Source organism: Rhinopithecus roxellana, chromosome 6 (assembly GCF_007565055.1).
Source record: "Rhinopithecus roxellana isolate Shanxi Qingling chromosome 6, ASM756505v1, whole genome shotgun sequence".
Taxonomy (NCBI): Eukaryota; Metazoa; Chordata; class Mammalia; order Primates; family Cercopithecidae; genus Rhinopithecus; species Rhinopithecus roxellana.
This window is the reverse complement of record NC_044554.1, coordinates 105,881,852-105,908,651: the sequence shown is the minus strand read 5'-3', so window position 1 is coordinate 105,908,651 and position 26,800 is coordinate 105,881,852. Positions and strand designations below refer to the sequence as shown.

Genomic DNA, 26,800 nt, shown 5'->3' with positions numbered 1-26,800 from the left:
ACGCTCCCCTCCTCACATCCACAGCATCCGTTCCTTGCCCTGGTTCCCAAAGTGCTTGGCGAGTGGGGCTGCCGTTTGCATTTGGTTTGGGTGTTACTGATTTGGTGGATGTGGTCTCTGTGTTTCTGGTTTGCTGTTTGGTTTTGAGATGGAGTCTTGCTCTGTCGCCCAAGCTGGAGGGCTGTGGTGTCATCACAGCTCACTGCAGCCCCAGTCTCCTGAGTAGCTGGGACCACAGGCAGGCGCCACCACGTCCGACTAATATTTCTGATTTTCTGTGGAGACAGGGTATCCCTATGTTGCCCAGGCTGGCCTTGGTGTTGGACCTGTCAAGGCTTCATGAGGCCAGTGCCCACACGGCGGCCAGAGCATGTACTGGCGATGACGCGATAGTCGTGTTTCTCACGATTCCACGGCCAGCAGATTTGCGGCCCTTTGGTCCTGGGTGCAGAGACTGAGGCGTGGGCATCTGTGACCACAGGACACATGAGGTCGCTGGTCCACTCCTTGTTTGGGCTTCCTCTGTGCAGGATGGGCAGTACTGGTTCTGCCAGAGGTTCGAGGAGCTGACGCACCCGAGGGCCTCTCCCTCCTTGTCACTGGCAGGGGAAGGAACTGGGATTAGAGTGTGAGGAGCAGCCCCGGCCCCGCCTGCTGATGTTGTTCTCTTCGTGTTGCCTTTCAGATGAGCAAGGTGTGGAACGACCTGAGGCCCAAGCTCAGCTGCCTCTTTGCGGGACCACACAGTGCCCTGACCCCACCGTGTTCCCCGCCGGAGGACGGTCTGTGTCCTCACTAGCGCCTGAGGCGGAGGTGGTGCTCCCTGCGGCCGCACTAAAACCTCTTTCCAAACGGTGTGTCCGGTGTAATTCCCTTTGGACAGCAGCTCCCCTCCCCGCCACGTGCTGCAGCCGGAGCAGAGGAGCTCACGCCTGCGGGTCGGGAGGGGCGTCCATGGATCACAGGAGCAGCTGGGCCACACCGCCCTTCGCCCTGTGGCCTGCTAGCCTGGTGGAGAGGGGTGGTGGGGTTCTCTGGAATGGTTTTCTTCTGATACCGAGAGCCCTGCTGGGAGGCAGGGATCTCTCATCTCACAGTTTGTGCCTGGGAGAGCGTGGGGGCGGGGCCTCCAGGTGTTGGAACAGTCGGGAGGGGCAGCGTCATGGTGCTCAGTCAGCCAAGGAGAGAGAGAGGGCAGGGCCGCCCTGCAGCCCAGGCATGGGACTGACCACGGACAGCAAGGGGACAGCCAGTGGTGCCAAGGCTGGGAGGGAGGGCCGTCGGGCATGGGACACGCACGGTGAATTTTCTAGGGAACTCGCTGCAGTCAACACCAGGAGCCCTGGTCTGGGAGTGGCCTGTGGGGTCCAGTGGCCTCATGCCCTGTGTCCACACCATGACCCCATGTGTGCCCCTGTGTCCACACCATGACCCTGTGTGTGCTTGTGGCCTCAGGCCTGGAAGACAAAGGCGTGACGGAGAGCTGGGGCTCTGAGAGCGGACGCTGCAGCAGCTCTGTTCTCATCCCCTGGACTCCCTTGATTTCTGGTGACCAGTGTTGGAGTCTGCACCATGCGGCACTGAGGCTGGATGGGCTGGCAGAGGACGGGGGGGACGTGGGGGACGTGTGTTCCATTCCAGCTGGGGCTCTAGAGGAGGGATAGCCCCTTTTTAAGTGGATTTTCTTCTCTGAGGTGCCCAGAGCCCTCCTCCCAGCCTCTTGCCACGCACGTGCTGTCCCGGCCACCTGCCCACAGAGGGGAACTGGTCTTTCAGCCCTTTCCCTTCTCTGGGTGAGGAAGGCCAGTCTCCTGAGCTCTGTGGGGCTGCAATGTCCACCTCAGGCCTGGGTCTGCTCCTGCCCCAAACCCCTTTTGTGGAAGGCACACGGAGCCAGGCTGGGCTCCTGGACCCCTGCACTTCTCTGGAGCCCTGAGGCCCCTCCCTGGCCGGGGGGAGATGCTGGAAGAGGCCCTCTGGGCTCCAGGGTTTCCGAGGTCCCTCCATTCTGCAGATGCTTGCTGGCCTCCGGGGTGTTCTCTCACGGAGGATGCTTCCCTTCCACCTGTACCTACGGGCAGCTCATGGTCCCGGGATGGAAAGGGGACTTTGTGTGTACCTCCCAGGCAGGGGATCCGTCGTCCACTGTGAGCCAGCCAGAGGGAGCGGCTGTGCTGACTTGGGGGCTGTGGGGCTTGGGCCCAGCCCGGCCTGTGGGTTCTGCTGGTGCCTTCCTGCTGTGGGGTGGGCTGCTTCCTCCTGGCCAGATGAGCAGAGGAAATGTTCTCTTTGGAGCCAAGGGGGTGGGCTGTCCCATGAGTCCCTAGCCCACCCAAGTCTTGGGCTGTGCTGCCTTCTGACCCCCCTCTGCAGAGACAGGTTCTCAGTTGGCATGAGTGGCACTGTGACACCTGAGCCATGAAGCGTGACCCTGTGTGGGCAGAAGGCTGCAAGGACTCTCCGTCCTTCCTGCACCTGCCTGGGGCCTGTCCAGCTGCAGGACCATAGAGGCTGTGGGGAGCTGTGGCGGGCATCAGGCGCTGCGGCCTCTGTGTCTCCAGAGGAGGCAAGGCACGCGCTCCTGACACAGCCCTCCAAGGAGAGAGCAAGACTTCAGAATGAGCTTTTCTGAAGGAGCTTTCCTGGCAGGGACTCCGGGATCAGTGAGTGTATGGAGGCCACATGCCTGGTGGCATCTCCCTGTGGTGAAAACTTTAGGAGCAGGGTCTCAGGGTCCTCGTATCCAGAGGCTGAGGATGGAGCTGGAAAGCAGGAGGGCAGGGGTGAGGAGGGAGCAGGAGGGCAGGGGTGAGGGGGAATAGGAGGGAAGGGGTGAGGGGGAGCAGAAGAGGGGTGAGAGGGAGCAGGAGAGCAGGGGTCGGGGGGACAGACGGGCAGGGGTGAGGAGAGAGCAAGAGGGCAGGGATGAGGGGGGACAGGAGGGCAGGGGTGGGGGGGCAGGAAGGTGAGGAGGGCAGGGGTGAAGGGGGGCTGGCGGGCAGGGGTGAGGAGGGACAGGAGGGCAGAGGTGAGGGGACAGGAGGGCAGGGGTGAGGAGAGCAAAAGGGCAGGGGTTGGGGGGCTGGAGAGCAGGGGTGCGAGGGTCAGGAGGGCGGGGTGAAGGGGGGGCTGGAGGGCAGCCTGTCTCCCATGTGTGACTGTGGCCACTTCCTGTGTGCCCTGGTGTCGGCTCTGTGGAGGGGTGGGCACTGGCTTTGGAACACCTCCCTCCCAGTGCCTTCTAAAGGGCAGCAGAAAGAGGCCTGCCAGGCAGGGGCAGCAGAGGCCACCTTTCTTCTTCTTTCTTGGCCCCCGCCCTGTGCTGCCCGGGCAGGTCCCCAGGCCCAGGCGCTGAGAGGCTTTGCTTACTGCTGCAGGTGGAGGCCCGGTGCTGGAGGGAGAGGGGGGTTCCCCGCACGCCTCTCCAGCCCTCCTGCTGCCCATGGCCCAAGCCCAAGCCCAAGCCCAAGCCTGTGCCGGTCATTGCGGCCTCACCCAGCTGGCAGGGACAGCTGTGTGTAATGCTGCTGGAGATGCCAGATGCCACGTGCCCTGTGAGGACGGCTGGCAGAGCCGCGGTAGGGGGACTGTCAATCATGGTGAAAGGGGACATTTTCAGTGGGTCCTCCTGGTTCGTGTCCTGCATACTCGGGCACTGTGCAGACAGCTGCCCTTTGTCTGCTGGAGACAATGCAGGCAGGGGAGACAGGTTTAGGGCTCTGATGTGGGGCACGGGGACTCCGAGCTGAGGGATGTCAGGGCGGCTCTGTGCATCTGAGGCTTTTGCTCTTGCTTTGCGGGTCTGTTCATGTCCAAAGCACTTTAGGAGGCTACAGGGATCAATACCCAATATACCCAATAAACTGGAATTGTTTACACGTGACCTACATTTTGGACGGTTTATCAATAAACGTGTGAACAACTGTTATTAAACATGTATGAAAGTTGGGCAGGGGAGGGGACTAGCCTATGAGGTGTTCAATCTGGGTTTTAGCCCAGAGCCCTTGGCCGAGCCTCAGCTTCCCACACTGTGCAGGGGGTTTTGAGAGGACACATCCCCAGCTTGCGGCTGTGTGCCCCGAGCATGTGTGCCCCTGCCCTGGGCCAGCTGCCCGCCTCGGGAGCAGTCTCCATCCTCTCCTACCTCTGTGTGGCAGCGCGGGCCGAAGCCCAGCACATCTGGCAGCTTCCTGTGGAGGGGACCTGGCAGGCTGTGCTGGTGTCCAGAGGAGGACGTTTAAAAGGTTAGAGACTGGCCAGGCGTGGTGGCTCACGCCTGTAATCCCAGCACTTTGGGAGGCTGAGGCGGGTGGATCACCTGAGGTCAGGAGTTCAAGACCAGCCTGGCCCACATGGGGAAACCCCATCTCTACTAAACATACAAATATTAGTTGGGTGTGGCAGTGTGCACCTGTAATTTCACCTCTTCAGGAGGCTGAGATGGGAGGATCGCTTGAACCTGGGAGGCGGAGAGTGAACTGAGACGAGATCGTGCCACTGTACTCCAGGCTGGGCAACAGAGCGAGACTCTGTCTCCAAAAGAAAAAAAAAACCGCTAGAGACCTTTATTTTCCTTTCCATCCAGTCAATTCCAGACAAAACCCAGCTCCGAGCCACTCGGTGCCCCCAGGTGAGGACGGTTTGCGGCTGTTCAGCAGCCACGTCTCCTGCCCAGGGGCTGCCCTGGGCTCCTGCTAGACCATGTCCACCTCGCGGAGCTTGTAGTCCAGGATGGTGTCCTGACCCTGGAACTTGAAGTACCCGTGGAATTTCTTCTTCTGAAGCAGGAGCGGAAACCAGTAGCGGTCGTCGGGCCACATGTCCTTGAAGGGGATCTGGTCCAGCTGGAACCAGCATGGGCGCATTTCTGTACCGAGGGGGGAAGAGCGGCACTGATGTGCAACCCAGACTTCATGCTTAAAAACACGGTTTTCCGGCCGGGCGCGGCGGCTCATGCCTGGAATCCCAGCACTGTGGGAGGCCGAGGTGGGCAGATCATGAGGTCAGGAGATTGAGACCAGCCTGGCCAACATGGTGAAACCCTGTCTCTACTAAAAATACAAAAAATTAGCCAGGTGTGGTGGCGGGCGCCTGTAGTCCCAGCTACTTGGGAGACTGAGGCAGGAGAATGGCGTGAACCTGGGAGGCAGAGTTTGCAGTGAGCCGAGATGGTGCCACTGTACTCCAGCCTGGGCGACAGAGCGAGACTCCATCTCAACAACAACAACAAAAATATGTTTTTTTGTAGAGATAGGGTCTCATTATATTGCCCAGACTGGTCTTGAACTCCTGGGCTTAAGCGATCCTTCTGCCTTGGCCCCCCAGTGCTGGGATTCCAGGTGTGAGCCCTGGCATCTGGCCAGCCCCAATTTACACTGACTCTCTGAGGAGTTCATCGAGTGATCGTGAGGAACCTGACGATCGTTTATATTTAATCCTCATGACCATGTTTCTCATTTTAGGGTAGGAAAATGGGTGCAGAGCAGGGGCGGGTACACTGCTGGAGCCTCAGTGCAGAGACCACGGCTCATGGGCCCCACGCTGGCACTGTGGGGTGGAGGGGGACGCAGGCTGCCCGCTGCCTGGCACTCAGAGATGGTTTGGGCTGATGGCCTTTCTCCCAGACAGGAGATGGGACCTGCATAGTGGGGAGGGGGAGCAGGCCCCGTGAGACTCACCGTCGCTCTCCATGGGGGTCCCCTGGACACTGTCTGTGCAGAAGACATGCACGTCCATGAGCTCAGGCTCGCCCACGAACTCAAACATGATCTGGCCCACCTTGTGCAGGGCGTCCACCGTCAGACCGCTCTCCTCCTGCAGCTCCCTGTGGGCAGAGGTGGATGGGGGAGGGAGGGAGGCCGTCAGGGCATAGCACCACGCCCACACAATGGCAGGGAGGAGCTGGGCATCTACACACAGCCCAGGGAGCCACCAGGGTGGATGGGAGACCCAGAGGATGTCGCCCAGAAGGCATTAGCTGGTTCTGACCTGGCTGAGCTTCAGAATCAGCTTGAACTGTGAAGACACTGAGTTTGGTTGAGCGGCTCTGGGGAGGGGCCCGGAGGTGGTGTGGAGCCGCTGGTGGGAGGAACACAGTTCTTGCCCGTGCTGTATGTGTACCAATGACAGCCTAGGCCCAGTGGAGTCAGCCACTTGTCCATGGTCTTGAGACCTGAGGGTGGCAGGGTGGGGACCAACCCCACTTCCTTCATTCCCGGTTACTTGCTTTTCTATGGCTGAGCATCAGAGCCCATGTAGCGGTAGTTATGACCGCCGGGGCCCTGGGACGCTGGTTCCGGGAACCCGGGCTCTATATTCTGGGCCTGTCTGCCCAAAGAAACGTCTTCGCAGCCTGGTGCCCCTTCTCTGAGAACACAGGATGAAACCACAGGCTTCTATGATCTCTTTCCTGAAGGAGGAGCTCTGGTTTTAACTCTGGCCCCCGGACTGACCACACGGGACATGTGGCCTGGGCCTCTTCCTGCATGTTCTCGGGACATGCTCCCCACAGCTGTGCCTAGAGGAGGTGTGAGGGGCTGACTTCACCACGGAGTGCTCAAGTGCTGCCGTGCCTGGGAACAAGCCCTTCCCTGCTTCCCGCACCCAGAGCCAGAAGCCTTCCCCGAAGTAGTCTAATGCTGTTGCTAATTTAAAAATTACATATTTGTTGTAGACAACCAGGAAACAAAACGCCATAAACTCATCACCCAGGAATGCTACCATTTCAGTGTTTTTCCTTTGGCTTTCTCCTCTGTTCATCTCTTAGAAAATGCAAACATTAACTCTTAATACCTTAAAGTTAAAAAATAAAAATGCAAACAGGTTGGGTACAGGGTGGCTCATGCCTGTAATCCCAGCACTTTGGGAGGCCAGGGTGGGAGGATCCCTTGAGCCCAGGAGTTTGAGACCAGCCTGGGCAACATGGCAAAACCCTGTTTCTACAAAAAGAAGTAAAATTAGCCAGGCATGGTGGCACTCGCCTGTAGTCCCAGCTACTCAGGAGACTGAGGTGAGAGGAATGCTTGAGCCCAGGAGTTGGAGGCTGCAGTGAGGTGTGATCACTGCACTGCATTCCAGCCTGGGCAACCGAGCTAGACCCTGTCTAAAAAAAAAAAAAAAAAAAAAAGGCAAACGTTATACACACTTACGCTGTGGGCTTTCCACACAAGAAAGGAGTGCGTGACATTCTACACCTTAAGGCATCCAGAGCCGGCTTCTCAACTCCTATTTGGTACGGAAGAATAAAATGTTTCAACTTCGGGTTATGGTGGAAACCTGTGTTGGGCACAGCGGTGCTGCTGACCTCCCGTTTTGAGTGTTTGCTTGCTGTGTTCATTAGGGTTCTTGCTCAGTCCCTCAGCAGACGCTTCCCGAAGACCCACTCCATGCTGGGACCCTGGGGATACACGGGCTGCAGCTGCTGGGTACCTTAGTCTGCCTCTCTTACCATGCCCGGCTAATTTTTTTTTTTTTTTAAGAGACAGGGTCTTGCTATGTTGCCCAGTCTGGTCCTGAACTCCTGGGCTCAAAGTGATCCTTGTGCTTTGGCCTCCCAGCGTGCTGGGATTTCAGGTGTGAGCCACCATGCCTGGCCTAAATGGTCGGATTTAAGTGATGCCTCCTCAACTTAAACTGCAGGGACTAGAGAGGAAGCAGACCTGGAATCGGCATTTATTCATGGAGATGGCTAATGAAAGTTGGACTTGAGCTAAAAAATTAACGTGTGCTGCTACTTGTGGGGTACAAATGGCTCCCCAATTAGATGCAACAGAGGTGTTTGGTGGGGCCTCGCCCGCCTCTTGGCGGCCGGCTGTTGCTCGTCTTCAGAAGCGTCACCTCCCAATGGAGTGTTGTGACTGATTTTAGTTAATCTTCCCCAGCACACGGCAGCGTAGGAAACATCAAGAATCCTCTGGGAGACAGAGCTGAAGCTCCATTTCCCAGGCAGGGAGCGCCAGGCAGGCGAAGACGACGCTGCTTTAGTTCTGCCCAAGCGTCTGCTCTATCCATGGCACTCGGTTCCTCACACGGCAGACGGGGAATAGGATGAGAAATTACATGAAACAAACACAGGGTGGTGAGGCCTCTGTGGCGTGGGGAGGTGGGAGTGGCAGGTTCTGGCGTGCCTGCTTCCCATCGCTGCTCCTGCGTCCCTGGCCTCGCTGGTCTTTGGGGATCAGGGATGCTGTCTAGAAAGATTGGCTCACACTGTGCACCTAAGGCCCAAATCTGCACACCCCCACGATTCAGTACTCTCTACATGCCTGTCCCCTGCCCCGCAGAGGAGGGTCTGAGTCCAGCCCTCTGGACTGGGGCTAGGCGCTCAGGCCTGCCCCCTGCAGGCGAGCGGGGAGGTCGCCTAAACCGGCTCTTGGCCTGGGAGTTAGGGCCCGTCCTGGGGTCCTCCTGATAGAATAGGACTGAGTATTGCATGGATAAAGCAGGGACCAGCCTCCCTGGAGACTGGGCTGCCGAGGCTCCTCCCTGCCACCCCCTCCTGAGCAGCAGGGCCTGGGGTTGCCTCAGGAGCAAATCCGTTCAGACTGGCAGGTACTGCAGCCCAGGGCCATGCTGGTGGCCTGTGGCTGACGGTACCTCATCTCCTGGACGCGAGGCTGTTTGCTGCTGGGTTCCCCTAAGCACCAGCCTGTGTGGCTCCAGCAAGCCCCCGTTCCTCACACCTGCAGGTGCTTTCTTTTCTTTACGACAGGGTCTCGGCCGGGCACAGTGGCTCACGCCTGTAATCACAGCACTTTGGGAAGCCGAGGCGGGTGGATCCCGTGAAGTCAGGCGTTCAAGACCAGCCTGGTCAACATGGTGAATCCCCCATCTCCACTAAAAATACACAAAACAATTAGCCGGGGATGGTGGTGGGTGCCTGTAATCCCAGCTACTTGGGAGGCTGAGGCAGGAGAATCACTTGAACCCGGGAGGTGGAGGTTGCAGTGAGCTGAGATGGCGCTAAAATAAAAATTATGGCCAGGTGCGGTGGCTCACGCCTGTAATCCCAGCACTTTGGGAGGCCGAGACGGGTGGATCACAAGGTCAGGAGATCGAGACTATCCTGGCTAACACGGTGAAACCTGTCTCTACTAAAAAATACAAAAAACTAGCCGGGCGAGGTGGCAGGCGCCTGTAGTCCCAGCTACTCGGGAGACTGAGGCAGGAGAATGGCATGAACCCGGGAGGCGGAGTTTGCAGTGAGCCGAGATCCGGCCACTGCACTCCAGCCTGGGCGACAGAGCGAGACTCCATCTCAAAAAAAAAAAAAAAAAAAAAAAGATATCCAAGCGGCCTGCAGACTCACAAAGAAATCTGGACATTCACGCGGCCCGCAGACTCACAAAGGATATCCATGAGGCCGGCAGACTCACAAAGAAGGATATCAATGCAGCCCACAGACACTGTGAAGGTGCTCCCCTTCCGCAGTCCTGAGGGCACGCAGAACCTCCGGAAGCTCACCTTCCCCACCAACATGGCTAAGATGAAAAAGAGAAAGTACCAAGTGTGGTTGAGCATTTGTTTGAGTTAGCGAAACATCCGTGAAAAGACGCTGGCAATCTCTGCTGAAGCTGTACATAGACAGTTTTCCTCCAAGGTAACTGTCCACAGGAAAAGGTGCACACGGGCACCAAAAGACACGTCAGGACAGTTCCTGGCAGTCGCTTTCAACAGTTCCCACGAGTAAGCCCTGCACGCACACCTGCAGCAGAGGGGTGAGCTGCAGCAGAGCTGGGGGCCTGCTGCAGAGAGGGTGAGCCTGCAGCAAAGCGGGTGAGCTGCAGCAAAGCGGGTGAGCTGCAGCACGGGCCTCTGCAGAGCATTACCCAGCAGCTGGAGGAGCCACTGCTGTGGCACATGTGATGCTGAAAAGCCAGACAAGGGCGCAGCCTCTAGGATCCCACACCTTATTTGGGAACAGGCCGCAGTCATCAGCTGTGCCGGAAGTCAGGGTGGAGGGTGGGGTCCCACGGTCCACTTCTTTTTCTTGATCTACATGTTGGTTAAACAGGTGGACCTGGCCGGGCGCGATGGCTCAAGCCTGTAATCCCAGCACTTTGGGAGGCCGAGACGGGCGGATCACGAGGTCAGGAGATCGAGACCATCCTGGCTAACACGGTGAAACCCCGTCTCTACTAAAAAATACAAAAAAACTAGCCGGGCGAGGTGGTGAGCGCCTGTAGTCCCAGCTACTCGGGAGGCTGAGGCAGGAGAATGGCCTGAACCTGGGAGGCGGAGCTTGCAGTGAGCTGAGATCCGGCCACTGCACTCCAGCCTGGGCGACAGAGCAAGACTCCGTCTAAAAAAACAAAACAAAACAAAACACAGGTGGACCTGCCAGGTGTAGTGGCTCACACCTGTAATTCCAGCACTTTGGGAGGCAGAGGCAGCTGGATCACTTGAGGTCAGTTCGAGACCAGCCTGGACAACACGATGAAACTCTGTCTCTACCAAAAAATAAAAAAAATAGCCAGATGTGGTGGTGCACGCCTGTAGTCCCAGCTACTCAGGAGGCTCAAGCAGGAGAATCGCTTGAACTGGGAGGTGGAGGCTGCAGTGAGCAGAGATCATGCCACTGCACTCCAGCCTGGGCAACAGAGCAAGAGTCCATCTCAAAAAAAGAAACAGGTGGCCGGGCACGGTGCCTCATGCCTGTAATCCCAGCACTTTGGGAGGCTGCAGCGGGTGGATCACAAGGTCAGAAGATCGACATCATCCTGGCCGACGTGGTGAAACCCTGTCTCTACTAAAAATACAAAAATTAGCCGGGCATGGTGGCGGGCGCCTGTAGTCCCAGCTTCTCAGGAAGCTGAGGTAGGAGAATCGCTTGAACCTGGGAGGCGGAGCTTGCAGTGAGCCAAGACCGTGCCACTGCACTCCAGCCTGGGTGACACCGTGAGACTCCGTCTCAAAAACAAAACAAAACAAAACAAAAAAACAGGTGGATCCACTTCCACTTCTTAAAAATCTACTGTGCAATTTTCTCTATGTGCATGACACTTCAATAAAAGTGCAAGTTACGCTGGGCACAGTGACTCACGCCTGTAATCCCAGTGCTTTGGGAGGCTGAGATGGGAGGATTGCTTGAGGCCAGGAATTTGACACCAGCCTGGGCAACATGGCAAAACCCTGTCTCTACTAAAAATAAAAAAATTAGCCAGGTGTGGTGGTGTGCACTGGTAGTCTCAGCTACTCGGGAAGATGGCTTGAGCTCAGGAGGTTGAGGCAGCCGTGAGCTATGACTGTGTCACCGCACTCTATCCTGGGCAGTCCTGATCTTATAGAATGATTCTGGAGAAAGACTGGCAGGAAGTGAATCACTAAATATGATTAGAAAGGGTGAGAGTGCCATGAAGGAAAGATACAGGATGAGATGTGTTGAGAACGACAGGTGGGGAAGGCACTTTCTTAGCTGTGAAAGCTGCCAGGGGGTGGGGTGGGGGGTCAACCGGATGAACAGCAAGGTGGGCAACAGCTTGGGATGTCCCAGGAGCAGAGGGTCGGGAGGGAGGGGGCAAGGCAAGCCCGTGAGGGGCTCAATGGCTGACACAGGAGGGCGGCTGTAAGCGCACTGAGAGGTGTTAAGGGTTTAATGTGTGAGTATGCGTCTGTGTGTGTTGCGGGTTGGGGGAGACCTAGATGCAGTGTGGGAAGGGCCACCTGGCAGCTGTGTGGAATGGGGACTGCAGAGGGGAGGGTGGAGGCCATGAGGGCCAGCCCAGCTACGGGGCTGCTGCACCTGTCCAGGTGAGGGGGATGGATCCAGGTTACCCCCGAGGATGGAAGTCACAGGCTTCCTGCTCTGTGGCTCAGTTCCCCCACTCGAACCCTGGGCTGAGAGCAAGCCAGCGCTGTATTCAGCACTGAGGGTCTGGAGTGCTGGTCCCTCTGTCTGTGTAATATTTACAGAGGGTTGGAGGAAAGTTCTTTCGACCGTGACAAAGTTCAGAAGAAAATAAATCAGGGCTGCCGAGAGGGCCTGTGCTTTGCTTGTCACCAGCAGAACAAGGAGAAGAAATCCAGCCACCTGGAGCTCTTCCATCCAGCCTCCTCAGCCCTGCTGCCTGCTCCCCTCACACCCCCAACTTCTCTGCACAGCTGGCGCTTCTCCAGCCCTCTGTGCTTCCACGAAGGTCTCCTTCCTCCCTCCCTCTACGCACCCCCGCCAACGTCAAACCCTCAGTGTTTTCCTGGTACCCAGTTCATCACTCTTCCTTTCTCCTGGAGGCCCCTGGCCACCAGGTGTGGACCAGACCTCCTTCTGCAGGTCTCCTGAACCCGGCGCCAGACGACATGAGAGGCAGGGACTGACCTGTTCCTCCCTGTGTCCCCAGGCCCCACACAGAGCAGCGCTACCGAAATCCATGAGCTGATGGGCGGTCTTACCAGATCAAAGACAAAGGGCTGGCAGGAGAACCCCCAGGGCCACCTTCCTGCCTGTTTCCTGTGCTATTGTTGCTCTGCACACACTCCTGGCATGGACACGCCGGATGCCCGACTCACACCCAGTGGTCCTCCTCCCCAGCTGCGGCCCCCAGCACAGCCTGTCGCACTGGCACCTGCCACGGTGACTGATCAAATGTGTCTGCATGGCTGGAGCCCGGGGTCCCAGGCCTTAGAGGGGAAGCACACACAGGGCTCTCCAAACTGAGGGTTGGGACCCACATGATCTGGGAACTCAGCTTAGTGGATTACAATTGAAAAAAAAGGTCAAGCCAGTGGCTCACGCCTGCAATCTCAGCACTCTGGGAGGCCCAGGAGGGAGGATCACTTGAGCCCAGGAGTTAATGAGACCCCATGTCTATGAAGAATTAAAAACTAACTGAGCATGGTGGCATGTGTCTGTGGTCCCAGCTATTTGCGAGACTGAGGCAGGAGGATCGTTTGAGCCCAGGACCTTGAGGCTGCAGTGAGCCATGAGGGTGCCACTGCACTCCTGCCTGGGTGAGATCCCATCTCTGGAGAAAAAAAGATGTAATAAGGGCAGCTACTGCAACTTATTTTAGCTGTACCTGCATACCTGAGTGTGTAGACTCTGTCAGAGTATAAAACGTATTTCTTACTGCAGGTTGTGATGAAAAACTTGGAACGCCACTGGGCTGCAGGGTCCCGGCTTTCCTCTGTGCCAGGACCCTCTTTACTCCGTAGTTCTCCTCTCCAGGGAAGCTGGCCTACCTTTCTCAGAACAAAAACATGAATGGGGGCTAACATCTGAAAACATGAATGGGGGCTAACATCCGTGCAGCGATGTTTACACAGATGACCTCATTTACCCTGTGAGGGGTGAGGGGTGTCTGGAGGACTGTGTGATCTTGGGTAAACAGCTCAACCTCTCTGGGCTTCAGTTCCCTCCTCGGTGAAGCTGGCTGTGTTGAGGATGCAGACTTTGTGTACACTGGGTGTGAGATAAAAGCAATCATCAGCGCCACTGAACAAACAGAGGAACCAAGTGACTGACGAGCCCCTTGGTGACAGTGAGGGTGCCAGGAGGGTTCAATTCAAGCCGCGATGCACAGAAGCTTCCAGATACACCCTGCAGCCCCCAGCACCACCATGCCACAACAGCTAACATGCACTCAGCACTCACTACACACCACACACAACAGCTAACACACTCAACATGCATCACACACCACACACAACAGCTAACACACACAGCATTCACTACACACCACACACAACAGCTAACACACACTCAACATGCACCACACACCATACACAACAGCTAACACACACTCAGCACTCACTACACACCACACACAACAGCTAACACACTCAACATGCATCACACACCACACACAACAGCTAACACACACAGCACTCACTACACACCACACACAACAGCTAACACACTCAACATGCATCACACACCATGCACCACAACAGCGAACACGCACTCAGCACTCACTACACACCATGCGCAACAGCTAACACGCATTCAACACGCACCACACACCACACACAACAGCTAACACATGCATCACACACCATGCACAACAGCTAACACACTCAACACGCACCACACACCACACAACAGCTAATACACACTCAACACGCACCACACACCACAGCTAACACTCAGCACTCACCACACACCACACACAACAGCTAACACACACTCAGCACGCACCACCGCACCACACACAACAGCTAACACACACTCAACACGCACCACACACCACACACAACAGCTAACACACACTCAACATGCACTACACACCGCACACAACAGCTAACACACACTCAACACGCACCACACACCACAGCTCTCACACACTCAGCACTCACCACATACCACACACAACAGCTAACACACACTCAGCACGCACCACTGCACCACAGCAGCTAACACACTCAACATGCATCACACACCATGCACAACAGCTAACACACACTCAACAGGCACCACACACCACAGCTAACACACTCAACACGCACCACATACCACACACAACAGCTAACACACTCAACATGCACCACACACCACACACAACAGCTAACACACACTCAACACACACCACACACCACAGCTAACACACACTCAGCACTCACCACACACCACAGCTAACACACATTCAGCACACACCACCGCACCACACACAACAGCTAACACACACTCAACACGCACCACACACAGCTAACACACAACATGCACCACACACGACAGCTAACACACACTCAGCACTCACCATGCACTGTTCTAAGTCCTTTGTGTTCATTTCCTCATTTAATCTTCACAAGAGTCCTAAGGGCTGCGGACTGGTTTTCATTGTGAGATGAAGACACTGAGGCTCACAGGTTAACCCCCTGCTCCGGGTCACTTAGCTCTAAGTGGTGAAATCAAGGGTGTGGCCCTACAGCCCAAATCCCTGTGCCCTGGGAAAGCCGGTTCCACGGCCAGACCTGCCCTGTCCTTACCTCCTGGCCCCATCCTCGATGGTCTCTCCTTCTTGCACTTTGCCCCCGAAACCATTCCACCGGCCGGCCCCGAAGCCTCGCTTTTTCATGCCCAGGAGAACTCGCTGAGGCTGCAGGACCAGCACCAGGGTATAGAGCCTGGAGGCACCCATGGTCCCTGGGTTCTGAAAGGAAGGTGAGAGGACAGTCAGTTGTTATGATGCGCGTGGAGGAAGCACGTGCCAGGGGCCAGGAGGACTGGGATGTGCTCTGGGAGGCGGGGGGGGGTGGGGGAGGTACGCTGTAATTTCCCAGCCCTGCCACATGTGGCTTCCCTTGTGGCAGGTGGAAACCTCAATGATTTTCTGGGGTAGAAACAGAACCCAGTGGTCAGCAGGGCTGATCAAGCAGAACAGAGGCCGGCGCTACCTTCCTTCTCCACAACTCAGCCCTCAGGTGCAGAGGAGATGACCTTTCCAGAGTGCACTCTTGCTCCTGCGTCTACCCCCAGGATCGCCCTGCCTATAGGCACACAGTGGGGAACAATGTTCTCCGTGCCTGACTGGCATCAAAATAACCACAGTTTATCCTGTGGTTCTCACGTCTGGCCTTTTGATTAATAGGAGCTTCTTTCGGTCTAGTGGGACCTGGCTTCTCTGTAGCAGGCTTCTAGATCCCCAGGAAATGTGTGGCTGTAGACACAGGTCCACCCAACGGGGCCTGGCTAGTCCTCCCTCCTGTGACAGGAGTTTATACCCCACTCACTCTGCTCCTACTGTGGCTACTGTAGGACCTGGCACCCAGGGGGGCCACTGGAAGTCGCAAGGGCCCTTCCTGCTCCCATAGGTGTACAGGTCCAGGTCCAGAGGACTAAGGGTGATGCCTCAGCCAGGTCCCTGATGGAAAAAGGACCCTGGAGAAATGCTGGAGGGCCAGGACCAACTTTCCTTTATTTATTTTGAGATGAGATCCTGCTGTTGCACAGGCTGGAGGAGAGTGGCATGATCTCGGTTCGCTGTAATCTCGGCCTCCCTGGCTGAAGCCATCCTCCTGTTTCAGCATCCCACATTGCTGGGACCACAGGCATGAGCCACCACACCCAGCTAATTGCTGTATTTTCAGTAGAGATGGGGTTTTGTCATGTTGCCCAGGCTGGTCATGAACTCCTGAGCTCAAGCAATCCACCCACCTCAGCCTCCCAAAGTGCTGAGATTACAGGCGTGAGCCACTGCGCCCCTCCAGGACCAACTTTTCTGGGGTCCACACCTGGCGGAGACACAAGATTCAGGACCAGTGATCCTCCTTGGAAGCTGTGGTGTCTGAGAAAAGGGCCCCGATGGTAAGGAAGCGGGCAGGGAAGTGCTGGGTAGAGGAGGGCGTGGTCTTTGGCTAGGGCTCCACCCCCAGGCCTATGCCCAGGAACCCAGGTGAGGACAGGTATTTCTGTTTTCCTGCCCAAATGTTGCATTTCCCAAGCCCGCCACGTCCCAGTCCTGTGCCTATAAAACCCCCCAGACCCTAGTGGGCAGATAGACAAGCTGCTGGATGTCAAGAGGACGTGGAAAGCACAACAGGCACCAGCAGGGAATCAACTGGAGGAAGCGTGAGTTTGGCAGGGGTGGTCAGAGGAGAACCCAGGCTGCTCAGCAGCCCGACTCCAGGGGAAAATCACCTTCCCACTCCAGCTCCCTTCTGGCTCCCCCATCTGCTGAGGGCTAATTCCACTTATAAAACCTTGCACTCTCTCTCCAATCCGCCGTGTGATCTGATTGCTCCAGTACATCAAGGCAAGAAGCCCGGGGATACAGAAAGCTCTCTGTCCTTGCGATAAGGCAGGGAGTCTAACAGCTAACACAAGCCACCTACAAGGCTAAACTGAAAGAGTACCCTCTAACACACGTCCACTGGGGCTTCAGGAGCCGCAAACATTCACCCCTAGACACTGCCCTGGGTGGGGGCCCCACAGCCTGCCCGGCTCTGTGCTCCCCTAGACGCGTGAGCAGCGAGGCACTGAAGAAGTGAGCCACATCCCCATCGCATGCCCTTCGAGGAGGACAAGGGATCCTTTCCCATTTCACTGAGACTGGGTCCTGGTGGCGGAGGCAGGTCAGACAGGGTAAGTGGGTTTGTGGCTGAGATTCACACGGGGCCCGTGTACTTTGTCCCGACACCGACCTGTTCCTGCCAGAAGCCACGGTTTCCAAAGTAAATTTCTGTGATGATTTACTCCTGGTATCCCCCAAGCCACCGTCCCGCTCTCCTGGTCTCCCCCAAGACCCCGGCCCCGCTCTCCGCGTCTCTCCCCCAAACCCCCGGCCCCGCTCTCCTCGTCTCTCCCCCAAGCCCCCGGCCCCTCTCTCCTGGTCTCCCCTAAGCCCCCGGCCCCGCTCTCCTGGTCTCCCCTAAGCCACCGGCCCCGCTCTCCTGGTCTCCCCTAAGCCACCGGCCCCGCTCGCCTCGTCTCCCTCGAGCCCCTGGTCTCGGTCTTCTGTTCTCCCCCGAGCCCCCGACCCCGCTCTTCTGGTCTCCCCCGAGTACCCGGCCCCGCTCTCCTGGTCTCCCCCAAGCCCATGACGTGGCTCCCCCGTTCTCCTGCCGCCCGCTGGCAGGGCTCCCCTCCCTCCCTGGTCACCACGACTCCTAGGATCCCCGCGCGCGCTTTTCGTACCTGCACCGCCGCTTCCGGGGGCCGGGCCTCTGACCGGAAGTGAGGTCAGACATTTCCGGCGGCGCGTTTCAGGCGCGGGGAAAATCCATGGCGGGGTGAGCGGTGCGCTACTTTCTTGCGTGCAGAAGACGGGATTGGTTGGGGGTTCGCCCCGTCGCCTTCCTTGCTCCTGGCCTCGGGGTTGGGTGCCGAGCGCTGGGCACTGTCGCCGCACTTAGCGAGCGCGACAGGGGCGAGGCCGGGGTTCCTGGTCGCAGTTCCCCGGGAGGAGGGCGCCATCGGGTCTCCAGGGGCAGGGCCGGTTGGGCCGTGGGGAGGCTGGGGCCGGGGGCAGAGTCCAGGTGCGGGGGGCAGCGCAGGGGCGCAGATCTGAGGCGCCGGAGGCGAGAGTTCGTTTCGTGGGCGGGGTAGCTCCATTGCCCACGCTTCCTGGGCTGTCGAGTGGGTTCTGGCTCCCGGGACCGGCCTGTGCCAGTTTCCCGGGAGACCCCTTAAGCCAGGTGAAGACGGCGACTCACGGTCAGCCGTCAGTGCCTCCTGGCTGGTCAGCACGCATGGGGTAGTAACTTTTATTTATTTATTTAAATCAGAAAGACATAGAGACCGGGCTTGGTGGCCCACACCTGTCATCCCAGCACTTTGGGAGTCTGAGGCAGGAGGATCGTTTGAGCCTAGGAGTTCGAGACCAGCCTAACCAATATAGTGAGATGCCATCTCTAAAAAAAGTTTTTAAAGATTAAAAAAAAAATTAGTCCAGGCATGGTGGTGCACACCTGTAGTCCCAGCTACTCAGGAGGCTGAGGTGGAAGGTTCACTTGAGATCCAGAGGTTATGGCAGCAATCAGCTGTGATTGTGCCACTGCACTCCAGCCTGGCGATGGCGAAAAAGAAAAAAAAGAAAAAAAGAAAAATGACCGAGTGAGGTGGTTCACGCCTGTAATGCCAGCACTTTGGGAGGCCAAAGTGGGTGGATCGCCCAAGGTCAGGAGTTCAAGACCAGCTTGGCCAACATGGTGAAACCCCATCTCTCCTGAAATAGAAAAATAGCCTGGGCCTGGGCTATAGAGACCCTGTCTCAAAAAAAAAAAAAAAAGGAAAGAAAAAGAAATATGACAGGCCAGACCCCCTATATTATTGCCAAAGCCCTGAACTAGGTAACTAAGGCAAGGATCTGTCCTGAGGAGGTTTTCTTGTAGTCTCTCAGAACTCAATGAACATTTTTGCCACATGAGAAAAGAATATTACTTTAATTAATTAATTTACATGTATACTTATTTTTTGAGACAGAGTCTCACTCTGTCACCCAGGCTGGAGTGCAGTGGCATAATGTCGGCTCACTGCAACCTCTGCCTCCTGGGTTCAGGTGATCCTCCTGCGTCAACCTCCTGAGTAGCTGGGTTTACAGGCACGTGCCACCACGCTAATTTTTGCATTTTAGTGGAGATGGGGTTTCACCATGTTGGCCATGGTTGGCCAGGCTGGTCTCGAACTCCTGACCTCAGGGGATCCACCTGCCTTGGCCTCCAAGACTGCTGGAATTACAGGTGTGAGCCACCATACCCGGCCCCCAATCTCTTTTTATAAGGACATCAGTGCTATTGGAATACGGCCTACCCATATGACCTTGTTTTAACTTGGTCACCTCTTTCAGGTGTGTGGGTGTATTTGGGTCCTGTCTCTGAATACACCCATATTCTGAGGTACCAAGGGTTAGGACATCAACACATGAATTTTGTGGGGACACAGTTTGGCCTGTGATGCCTGCTTTCCGGCTATGTAGTCTTGTCAGTTCACCTCCCCTCCTGGGCTTGGTGCCCCATCCTTAGAAATGAATGAGTTGATCCGAGGGCCCCCCCAGCTCGTGACCTGCCATTCTGTGTGATGCCAACCTACCTGCTCCTCTTCTCTCCCACCAGGTACGTGAAGCTGGTGTGTGCTTCCTTTCAGCAGCCAAGGGTTCCATACTGCTGGGAGTCGCTGCAAGAATCGGACAGGCGCTGAGCACCTGTGGCTGACTCGACATCTCAGGGACCCGTTTGTGAAGGCTGCGAAGGTGGAGAGTTACCGGTGTCGAAGCGCCTTCAAGCTCCTGGAGGTGAACGAGAGGCACCAGATTCTGCGGCCTGGCCTTCGGGTGTTAGACTGCGGAGCAGCTCCTGGGGCCTGGAGTCAGGTGGCGGTGCAGAAGGTCAATGCCGCAGGCACAGGTGGGGCCTCTGCACTGCTGTTGGCACCTTCTGGCTACCCTGAGGCTGAGTGGGCATGGGCAAGCTGCCTCTGCCAGTGGACGCGGGACGGTGGAGCCCTTTTCTGAAGGCGCGCGCTTCTGAGGGGGTGGTTTAGTAGGGGTGATGATAAAAATAGGATGCTGCCGTTTTAAAAATGAAAGACAAGGTAGAAAGGTGCGGTGAAAATGGAAATCACCTTGTATGAGACCGCCCGGAGGTACCAGCACCAGCACGGTGGTGTGCATCCTTCCAGGCTTGTGTTTGCATCGATCCCTCACATTTTCAAAAGCGATGTTGTTCCGTACTCTTCTTGCTAATTTGCAGCCTTACTGGAGCTATTTTTGCTTAATAATACATACATATATACATATATATTTTTTGTTTTGTTTTGATTTTGTTTTTTGTTTTTCCCCACCCTAGAGGGAATCTTGCTCTGTTGCCCAGACTGGAGTGCAATGGTGTGATCTCGGTTCACTGCAAACTCCGCCTGCCGGGTTCAAGAGATTCTCCGGCCTCAGCCTCCTGAGTAGCTGGGATTACAGGCGCCCGCCACCACACCTGGCTAATTTTTTCTTTTTGTTTTTTTAAGTAGAGACAAGGTTTCACCATGTTGGCCAGGCTGATCTCAAACTCTTGACCTCAGGTGATCCGCCCACCTTGGCCTCCCAAAGTGCTGGGATTACAGATGTGAGCCACGGCGCCCGGCTACTCTTGATATATTGACATCTCTTCCCAACAGCCCAGCTAAATTTCCAAGTCCCGTAAGCCCTGGGGCTTCCTGGTGGCCCCACTGGGGCTGCTCCCTCCAGAACCTAGAAGAGGCTTCATGGCCAGGGCTATGGATTCTCCACTCTGGGTGAAGCTGAGACGCAGTTTTCAATCTGTTTTATGTCTTAGGGTTTTGAGTAAGATTTTCTATATAGAAAGGTTCCCCTGAATAATGAGATCAGCCAGCTGCCCATACAACGGAAGACACTGTCGTCATTGGGAAAGTTTCATCCTGTTCCAGGTAGTGCTTGCACCGTAGGCTCTTTAGTCAGCTCCCTCACCGTGGGCGTCAAGCTTGCTTTTGGCTTTTTGCTGGGATGCGTGTGCTGTGGAGAATATCTTTGCTGTTTATGTTTCCTGCTCTAAAGCCAGGGTAGCTGCATGCACTGGCATTTGAACAGGGTGAGACAGTCCACCCAGAGCGCTCCCAAATACCTTAGAGTAGGGACACTGGTCCCCATTAATTGGTGAGAAAACTAAGGCTCAGGGTTTCATGACTTGTTGAAAGTGCAGACCTGGAATGCTGACCCTCTGATCTGCACTTCCGCCCCACTGCTGGTTTGCGGTAGGTTTGCCGTGAACTCTGTGTCTACCTGCATCCCCTTGGGTGGCCCCTGCCCAGACTTAGGCTGGGATATGCCTCTTCTGGCTTTTGAACAGCCCTTTTTTTTTTTTGAGACGGAGTCTTGCTCTGTCGCCCAGGCTGGAGTGCAGTGGCCGGATCTCAGCTCACTGCAAGCTCCGCCTCCCGGGTTCACGCCATTCTCCTGCCTCAGCCTCCCGAGTAGCTGGGACTACAGGCGCCCGCCACCTCGCCCGGCTAGTTTTTTGTATTTTTTTAGTAGAGACGGGGTTTCACCATGTTAGCCAGGATGGTCTCGATCTCCTGACCTCGTGATCCGCCCGCCTCGGCCTCCCAAAGTGCTGGGATTACAGGCTTGAGCCACCGCGCCCGGCCTTTTTTTTTTTTTTTTGAGATGGAGTCTCACTTTGTTGCTCAGGCTGGAGCGCAGTGGCGCCATCTCGGCTCACTGTAATCTCCGCCTCCTGGGTTTAAGTGATTTCCGGCTAGTTTTTGTATTTTTAGTAGAGACGGGGTTTAGCCATGTTGGCCAGGCTGGTCTTGAACTCCAGACCTCAGGTGATCCTCCTGTCTCTGCCTCCCAGCATCCTCGAGGTGCTTCCTGGTGCTTCCATCGTGGTCGGCCTGAACAGCCTTTTAATTGTTTTTCAGCTCAGCATTTATTGACTAAATAAGTGGATTCATGTTGGAAATGTCAGTTCCTTTTCTCATTGCTGAGCTTATCACCGTGGAGTCCTCCTAGTAACTGATTTCAGTGGTTTCTGTTCCCCTAAGTGCTCCTCAGATGAAGCAGGAGAGTGGCTCAGCGTGCCTTGTAGGAGGAAGTGACAGAAGGAGACAGCGTGAGCGTGATCTGCCTGGGCTTGTCCTCCCGGAAGTCACAAGCATGCAGCCAAAGCTGTTTGCCTTTGGTGGAAATTTCCCAAGGTTGTAACATATTGGATATTATAGGAGCGAAAGCTCAGGAGCATAAAGTGAGGTGTGAGGCCAGGCGCGGGGGCTCGCACCTGTAACCCCAGCACTTTGGGAGACTGAGGTGGGAGGATCACCCGAGGTCGGGAGTTCGAGACCAGCCTGGGCAATGTGGTGAAACCCCGTCTCTACAAAAAATTGGCCAGGCATGGTGGCATGTGCCTCTGGTCCCAGCTACTTGGGAGGCTGAGGTGGGAGGGGTCGCTTGAGCCTGGGGAAGTCGAGGCTGCAGTGAGCTGAGGCCATGCAGTGGAGTGAGACCCTGTCTCTCTCTCTCTCTCACACACACACAAAAAGATAACTTGCTGATATTTGAGCAACGCCAGTTGTAAAACTAAAAAGATGCCATTGTGTCACCTTACCTAAAACAAGACTTGTTGCCTATAACTGATTTCAGCGTCTGCCTCCCCCTCTTCTCACTCTGTACCTACATTCAAAGCCCCTCTCACAAGCCCAACGCCCCCATCTCCCCAACAGTCCCCTCCACTGAGGAGGGCCGTAGTTCTGTTGAGAAGTGTCAGAGTTGATAAGCTAAGGGTAGAGTCACAGATGTTCTTGTTCAGTCTGCTTAACAGAAAGGCTGTTCCAACGGCAGGGGGAGAGGAAGAGACCATGTTTCATTCCTAGTTTAAACATTGGAAGTCCAGGTATTTTGAAGATTACCTCATTTTTCAAAGGTAAAACCCCTCAATCTTCAGCCCAGGAAAATGGGATACCTCACGCTTCATTTTAGCTGGGTCTCCTGAGTAGCTGAGACTACAGCTAATTTTTATATTTTTTTGTAGAGACAGGATCTTGCTATGTTGCCCAGGCGGACTAGAACTCCTGGGCTCTAGCAGTTCTCTCACCTCAGCCTCCCAAAGTGCTGGGATTTTAGGTGTGAGCCACCGCACCTAGCTGGTATCAGTTTTTGTACATTATTTTGTATGTGTTCATTTTCCTCATCTCTTGTTTCTAGTAGTTTCTACATTGAAAGCAATTGGATTAGGCCGGGCGCGGTGGCTCAAGCCTGTAATCCCAGCACTTTGGGAGGCCGAGACAGGCGGATCACGAGGTCAGGAGATCAAGACCATCCTGGCTAACACGGTGAAACCCCGTCTCTACTAAAAATACAAAAAAACTAGCCGGGTGAGGTGGCGGGCGCCTGTAGTCCCAGCTACTCCGGAGGCTGAGGCAGGAGAATGGCGTAAACCCGGGAGGCGGAGCTTGCAGTGAGCTGAGATCCGGCCACTGCACTCTAGCCCGGGCAACAGAGCAAGACTCCGTCTCAAAAAAAAAAAAAAAAAAGAAAGCAATTGGATTAAGGTGGAGAAGGAGAATGGATTTATTGATTTCATCCAGAGGCACTTTATGTACTAGTATATTCTTTTCTTTTTCTTTCTTTTTTTTTTTTTTGAGATGAAGTCTTGCTCTGTCGCCGAGGCTGGAGTGCAGTGCTCTTGAGATGAAGGAAGAGTGTGCCTTGTAGGAGAAAGTGACAGAAGGAGAGAGCGTGAACATGATCTTGGCTCACTGCAACCTCCGCCTCCCGGGTTCAAGAGATTCTCCTGTCTAAGCCTCCCGAGTAGCTGGGATTACAGGCATGTGCCACCACACCTGCCTGAGTTTTGTAGTTTTAGTGGAGACAGCGTTTCCCCGTGTTGGCCAGGCTGGTCTCGAACTCCTGACCTCAGGTGATCCACCTGTGTCAGCCTCCCAGAGTGCTGGGATTATAGGTGTGAGCCACTGCGACCGGCCTATTTTCTATTTTAGTTTATCAAAAAGAGCACTCAGAGATAAGAACCCTTTTACAGAGAGCGAGCCTTGGGTAGTGAAATGATACCAGCTTTGGAATCAGAAGTTCTGGCGCTTGGCACAGGTCTGCCCATGGCTGAGGATGACTCTAGGACAGTCACTTCCTGTCTGGGCCTCAGCTTCTCAGATGTTAAGGCCCACGACCTCCCCCACCACGTGTCTTTATAGGATGTATAGATAGAAAAGGCCTGTGTTTACCTATTTGCACATTAGCTCTTTGCATTGGTCTTGACATTTTACTTTTATTTCATCACTTTGTTGCATGTACTGTATTTTTGTGAAAACATTCAGTGTGTAAATAAATAACACATTCACCATTTCTTCCATAGATCCCAGCTCTCCTGTTGGCTTCGTGCTTGGGGTAGATCTTCTTCACATATTCCCCCTGGAAGGAGCAACTTTCCTGTGCCCTGCTGATGTGACTGACCCAAGAACCTCACAGAAAATCCTCGAGGTGCTTCCTGGTGGGAGAGCAGATGTGATTCTGAGCGACATGGCACCCAATGCCACAGGGTTCCAGGACCTCGATCATGACAGGCTTATCAGCCTGTGCCTGACCCTTCTCGGCATGACCCCAGACATCCTGCAACCTCGGGGAACATTGCTTTGTAAAACCTGGGCTGGAAGTCAAAGCCATCGGTTACAGAGGAGACTGACAGAGGAATTCCAGAATGTAAGGATCATCAAACCTGAAGCCAGCAGGAAAGAGTCATCAGAAGTATACTTCTTGGCCACACAGTACCAGGGAAGGAAGGGCGCTGTGAAGTAGTGAGGATTTCTTGTGCCGTTTTCATAATGGTCATTACCTTCTTTTAAGCTAGAAACGTAGCCTGAGCTCCTTCCTGAAGAGTTCCTGGGAGATCTGAGCTGATTTTGGAGATGGAACAGGACAAGTGGGGAGTCTCTTTCTTTCTCTTTCTCTTTTTAACCAAAAAGAGATGACAAAACTAAGTTCAGGGGCCATGGAAAATGAAAAAGTCCTCTATATTGTGATATGTGAAGAGAAAGTTATCAAGAGAAAGAGGTGAGGATGGAAGGATGAAGAGAGACAGACTGTGGGAAGAATCAGAAGGAATCCGCTGAGGCAGGGATGGGTGTGCCCATGTGTGCCTTGACGGGACTTCATCTTATAGACTGTTAAACTGTCACACAGAAACAGGCTTTCCACTGCTGCTCTGAGAGCACCATGCACAGGTTTCCAGTTCTTAGTGTGGCTGTTTAAAGTAGAAAATCTGGGGGCTGGGTGAGGCCACTCACACCTATAATCCCAGAAGGCTGAGGCTGGGGGATTCCTTGAAGTCAGAAGTTCAAGACCAACCTGGGCAACATAGCAACACCCACTGTCTCTACAAAAATGAAAAAACAACAAACCAAAAGAAAAATCTGAAATTTCCGTCTGGGGATTAAATTCTTTCTTTCTGGTGAATAATCTAGAAATTCATGCATTCTTCAAGCAGCAGAAGTTCCCGGAGCGATTAGGGAAGATGTATGGTCTGAATTTATGCATGTGCTGGGTGTGCTTTGGTTTTTGCTGGAAATTTGTATCCGTGTCTGGGCTCCCAAGAACATAAAAGTAATTGCCAAAGCAAACAGTGATGTGGTGTGTTTATTTTCTTTTACTCTTCTAGGAACTCGATGCAGCTTTATATTTAATAAAATAGAGGTTGCATTATTGTAAGGGACTTTCATGCCTTTAAGTTTTGTTTTTTTAAAACTGGCTTCCTCAAAGTCATTTCCTGGAGTTGTACTCATCCCTCAAAGACGTGTGTTGACCGTGACTATGATTAAATTCCAAGCACTAGTGGGGTAAGTCTGGAAACCCAGGAATCGCCATCAGGGATCTGGGGCTTGGTCCAGCTCCCTGAAGGAAACTGCAGGTCAAATGTTTTGACTTTTTTTTTTTTTTTGAAACGAAGTCTCGCTCTGTCGCTCAGGCTGGAGTGCAGTGACAGGGCTCACTGTAAGCTCCACCTCCCGGGGTTCACGCCATTCTGCCTCAGTCTCCTGAGTACATGGGACTACAGGCACTCGCCACCAAGCCCGGCTAATTTTTTTTTTGTTTTGTATTTTTAGTAGGATGGGGTTTCACCGTGTTAGTCAAGAAGGTCTCGATCTCCTGACCTCGTGATCCACCCGCCTCGGCCTCCCAAAGTGCTGGGATTACAGGCGTGAGCCACGGAGCCCGGCTGCCAGATGTTTTGGCTTTTCATTTTATTGCTGGTTGCAGTCAGTTAAGTCCAGGGCCTCTCTTGCCCTACTCCACCTCGTTCTCATTCCGTTTCATTCCCGGGGCACACAACTTGGAAGTCTTTTTCTCTGGAAGAAGAAAAATTCAATGTAGACCCTTAGGAACAGCATCTTAGAGGGAAGCCAGGGGCTGGGCAGAGGTGGGAGGAAGAGAGGAGGCACACTCTTCTCAGGAAGGCTCCACATTGAAGGATAGACGAAGGTTACCGTAATAATAGTGGGTCCTGACCTCACCCCATTGGATTTTGTGGCCTGGCTTGCAGAGTACTAGGAGGTAGCCTAGTAGCATAAATTGCATTTCTAGTGGGCCCAGATAAAAGCAAAATAACGAATTGATTCAAGCTGATACTGAGTAGCAAAATTTTGGAAAGAGTCAACAGTGCAAGTTTGTTGCAGGAGGCTGCCATGGGCGCGGCTATTCTGCACATTACGGCGCGAGGCGAAGGCCTTAGTGGAAACGCGTCCTGCGCGGGGTCGGGGACCCCGACTGCGCCTTGGCCCGGCCTTCGGTTCTGAGTCCTTTCCGTGCGTAGTCTCCCGGGGGTGGCGGCTCTGGGTGCGGGCACGGAGTCCCCAGGACTAGCTGGTGCGAAGACTCGGTTCTTTACGGCCCGGTTCCCAACCAGGTCTCGCGAGAGCTCA

At 54.9% G+C, this 26,800-nt stretch overlaps 3 protein-coding genes across 5 annotated transcripts in view; 2 read left to right on the top strand and 1 right to left on the bottom strand.

Moving 5' to 3' along the window:
• Positions 1-3,928, top strand: part of SNX8 (sorting nexin 8) — a 61,995-nt gene extending 58,067 nt beyond the window's left edge. For both annotated transcript variants that reach the window (XM_030932984.1, XM_030932985.1), the window contains exons 11-12: positions 686-2,663; positions 3,378-3,928. In XM_030932984.1, coding sequence (XP_030788844.1) covers positions 686-799 — 114 coding nt within the window. In that variant the 3' untranslated portion in view covers positions 800-2,663; positions 3,378-3,928. The remainder of the gene's footprint in view (positions 1-685; positions 2,664-3,377) is intronic.
• Positions 3,929-4,534: 606 nt separating this feature from the next.
• NUDT1 (nudix hydrolase 1) lies at positions 4,535-17,595 on the bottom strand. 2 transcript variants are annotated; one of them, XM_010366660.2, is made up of 5 exons: positions 17,567-17,582; positions 16,088-16,164; positions 14,920-15,083; positions 5,679-5,824; positions 4,535-4,867 (listed from the first exon to the last, which is right to left on the bottom strand). In XM_010366660.2, the coding sequence occupies exons 3-5, from the start codon at positions 15,069-15,071 to the stop codon at positions 4,695-4,697; spliced, it is 471 nt and encodes a 156-aa protein (XP_010364962.1). In that variant the 5' UTR covers positions 15,072-15,083; positions 16,088-16,164; positions 17,567-17,582; the 3' UTR covers positions 4,535-4,694. The 2 variants fall into 2 exon arrangements, with proteins under 2 accessions (XP_010364962.1, XP_030788843.1); XM_030932983.1 differs by lacking the exon at positions 16,088-16,164 and having other exon boundaries at positions 4,552-4,867; positions 17,567-17,595.
• A 58-nt stretch (positions 17,596-17,653) lies between these two features.
• MRM2 (mitochondrial rRNA methyltransferase 2) lies at positions 17,654-25,591 on the top strand. The gene is given in 4 exon segments (XM_010366658.2): positions 17,654-17,661; positions 19,483-19,516; positions 19,518-19,773; positions 24,241-25,591. Coding segments are annotated over 4 exon segments (738 nt in total). The 3' UTR covers positions 24,681-25,591.
• The last annotated feature ends 1,209 nt before the right edge of the window (positions 25,592-26,800 follow it).

Coding starts and splice junctions, on each gene's coding strand:
- NUDT1 (XM_030932983.1), bottom strand. CDS start 15,071: ATGGGTGCCTCCAGGCTCTATACCCTGGTGCTGGTCCTGCAGCCTCAG. Junction 5,825..14,919: donor ATCGAGGATGGGGCCAGGAG/GTAAGGACAGGG, acceptor CTCTGCCCACAG/GGAGCTGCAGGAGGAGAGCG. Junction 4,868..5,678: donor GACCCCCATGGAGAGCGACG/GTGAGTCTCACG, acceptor CCCTCGGTACAG/AAATGCGCCCATGCTGGTTC.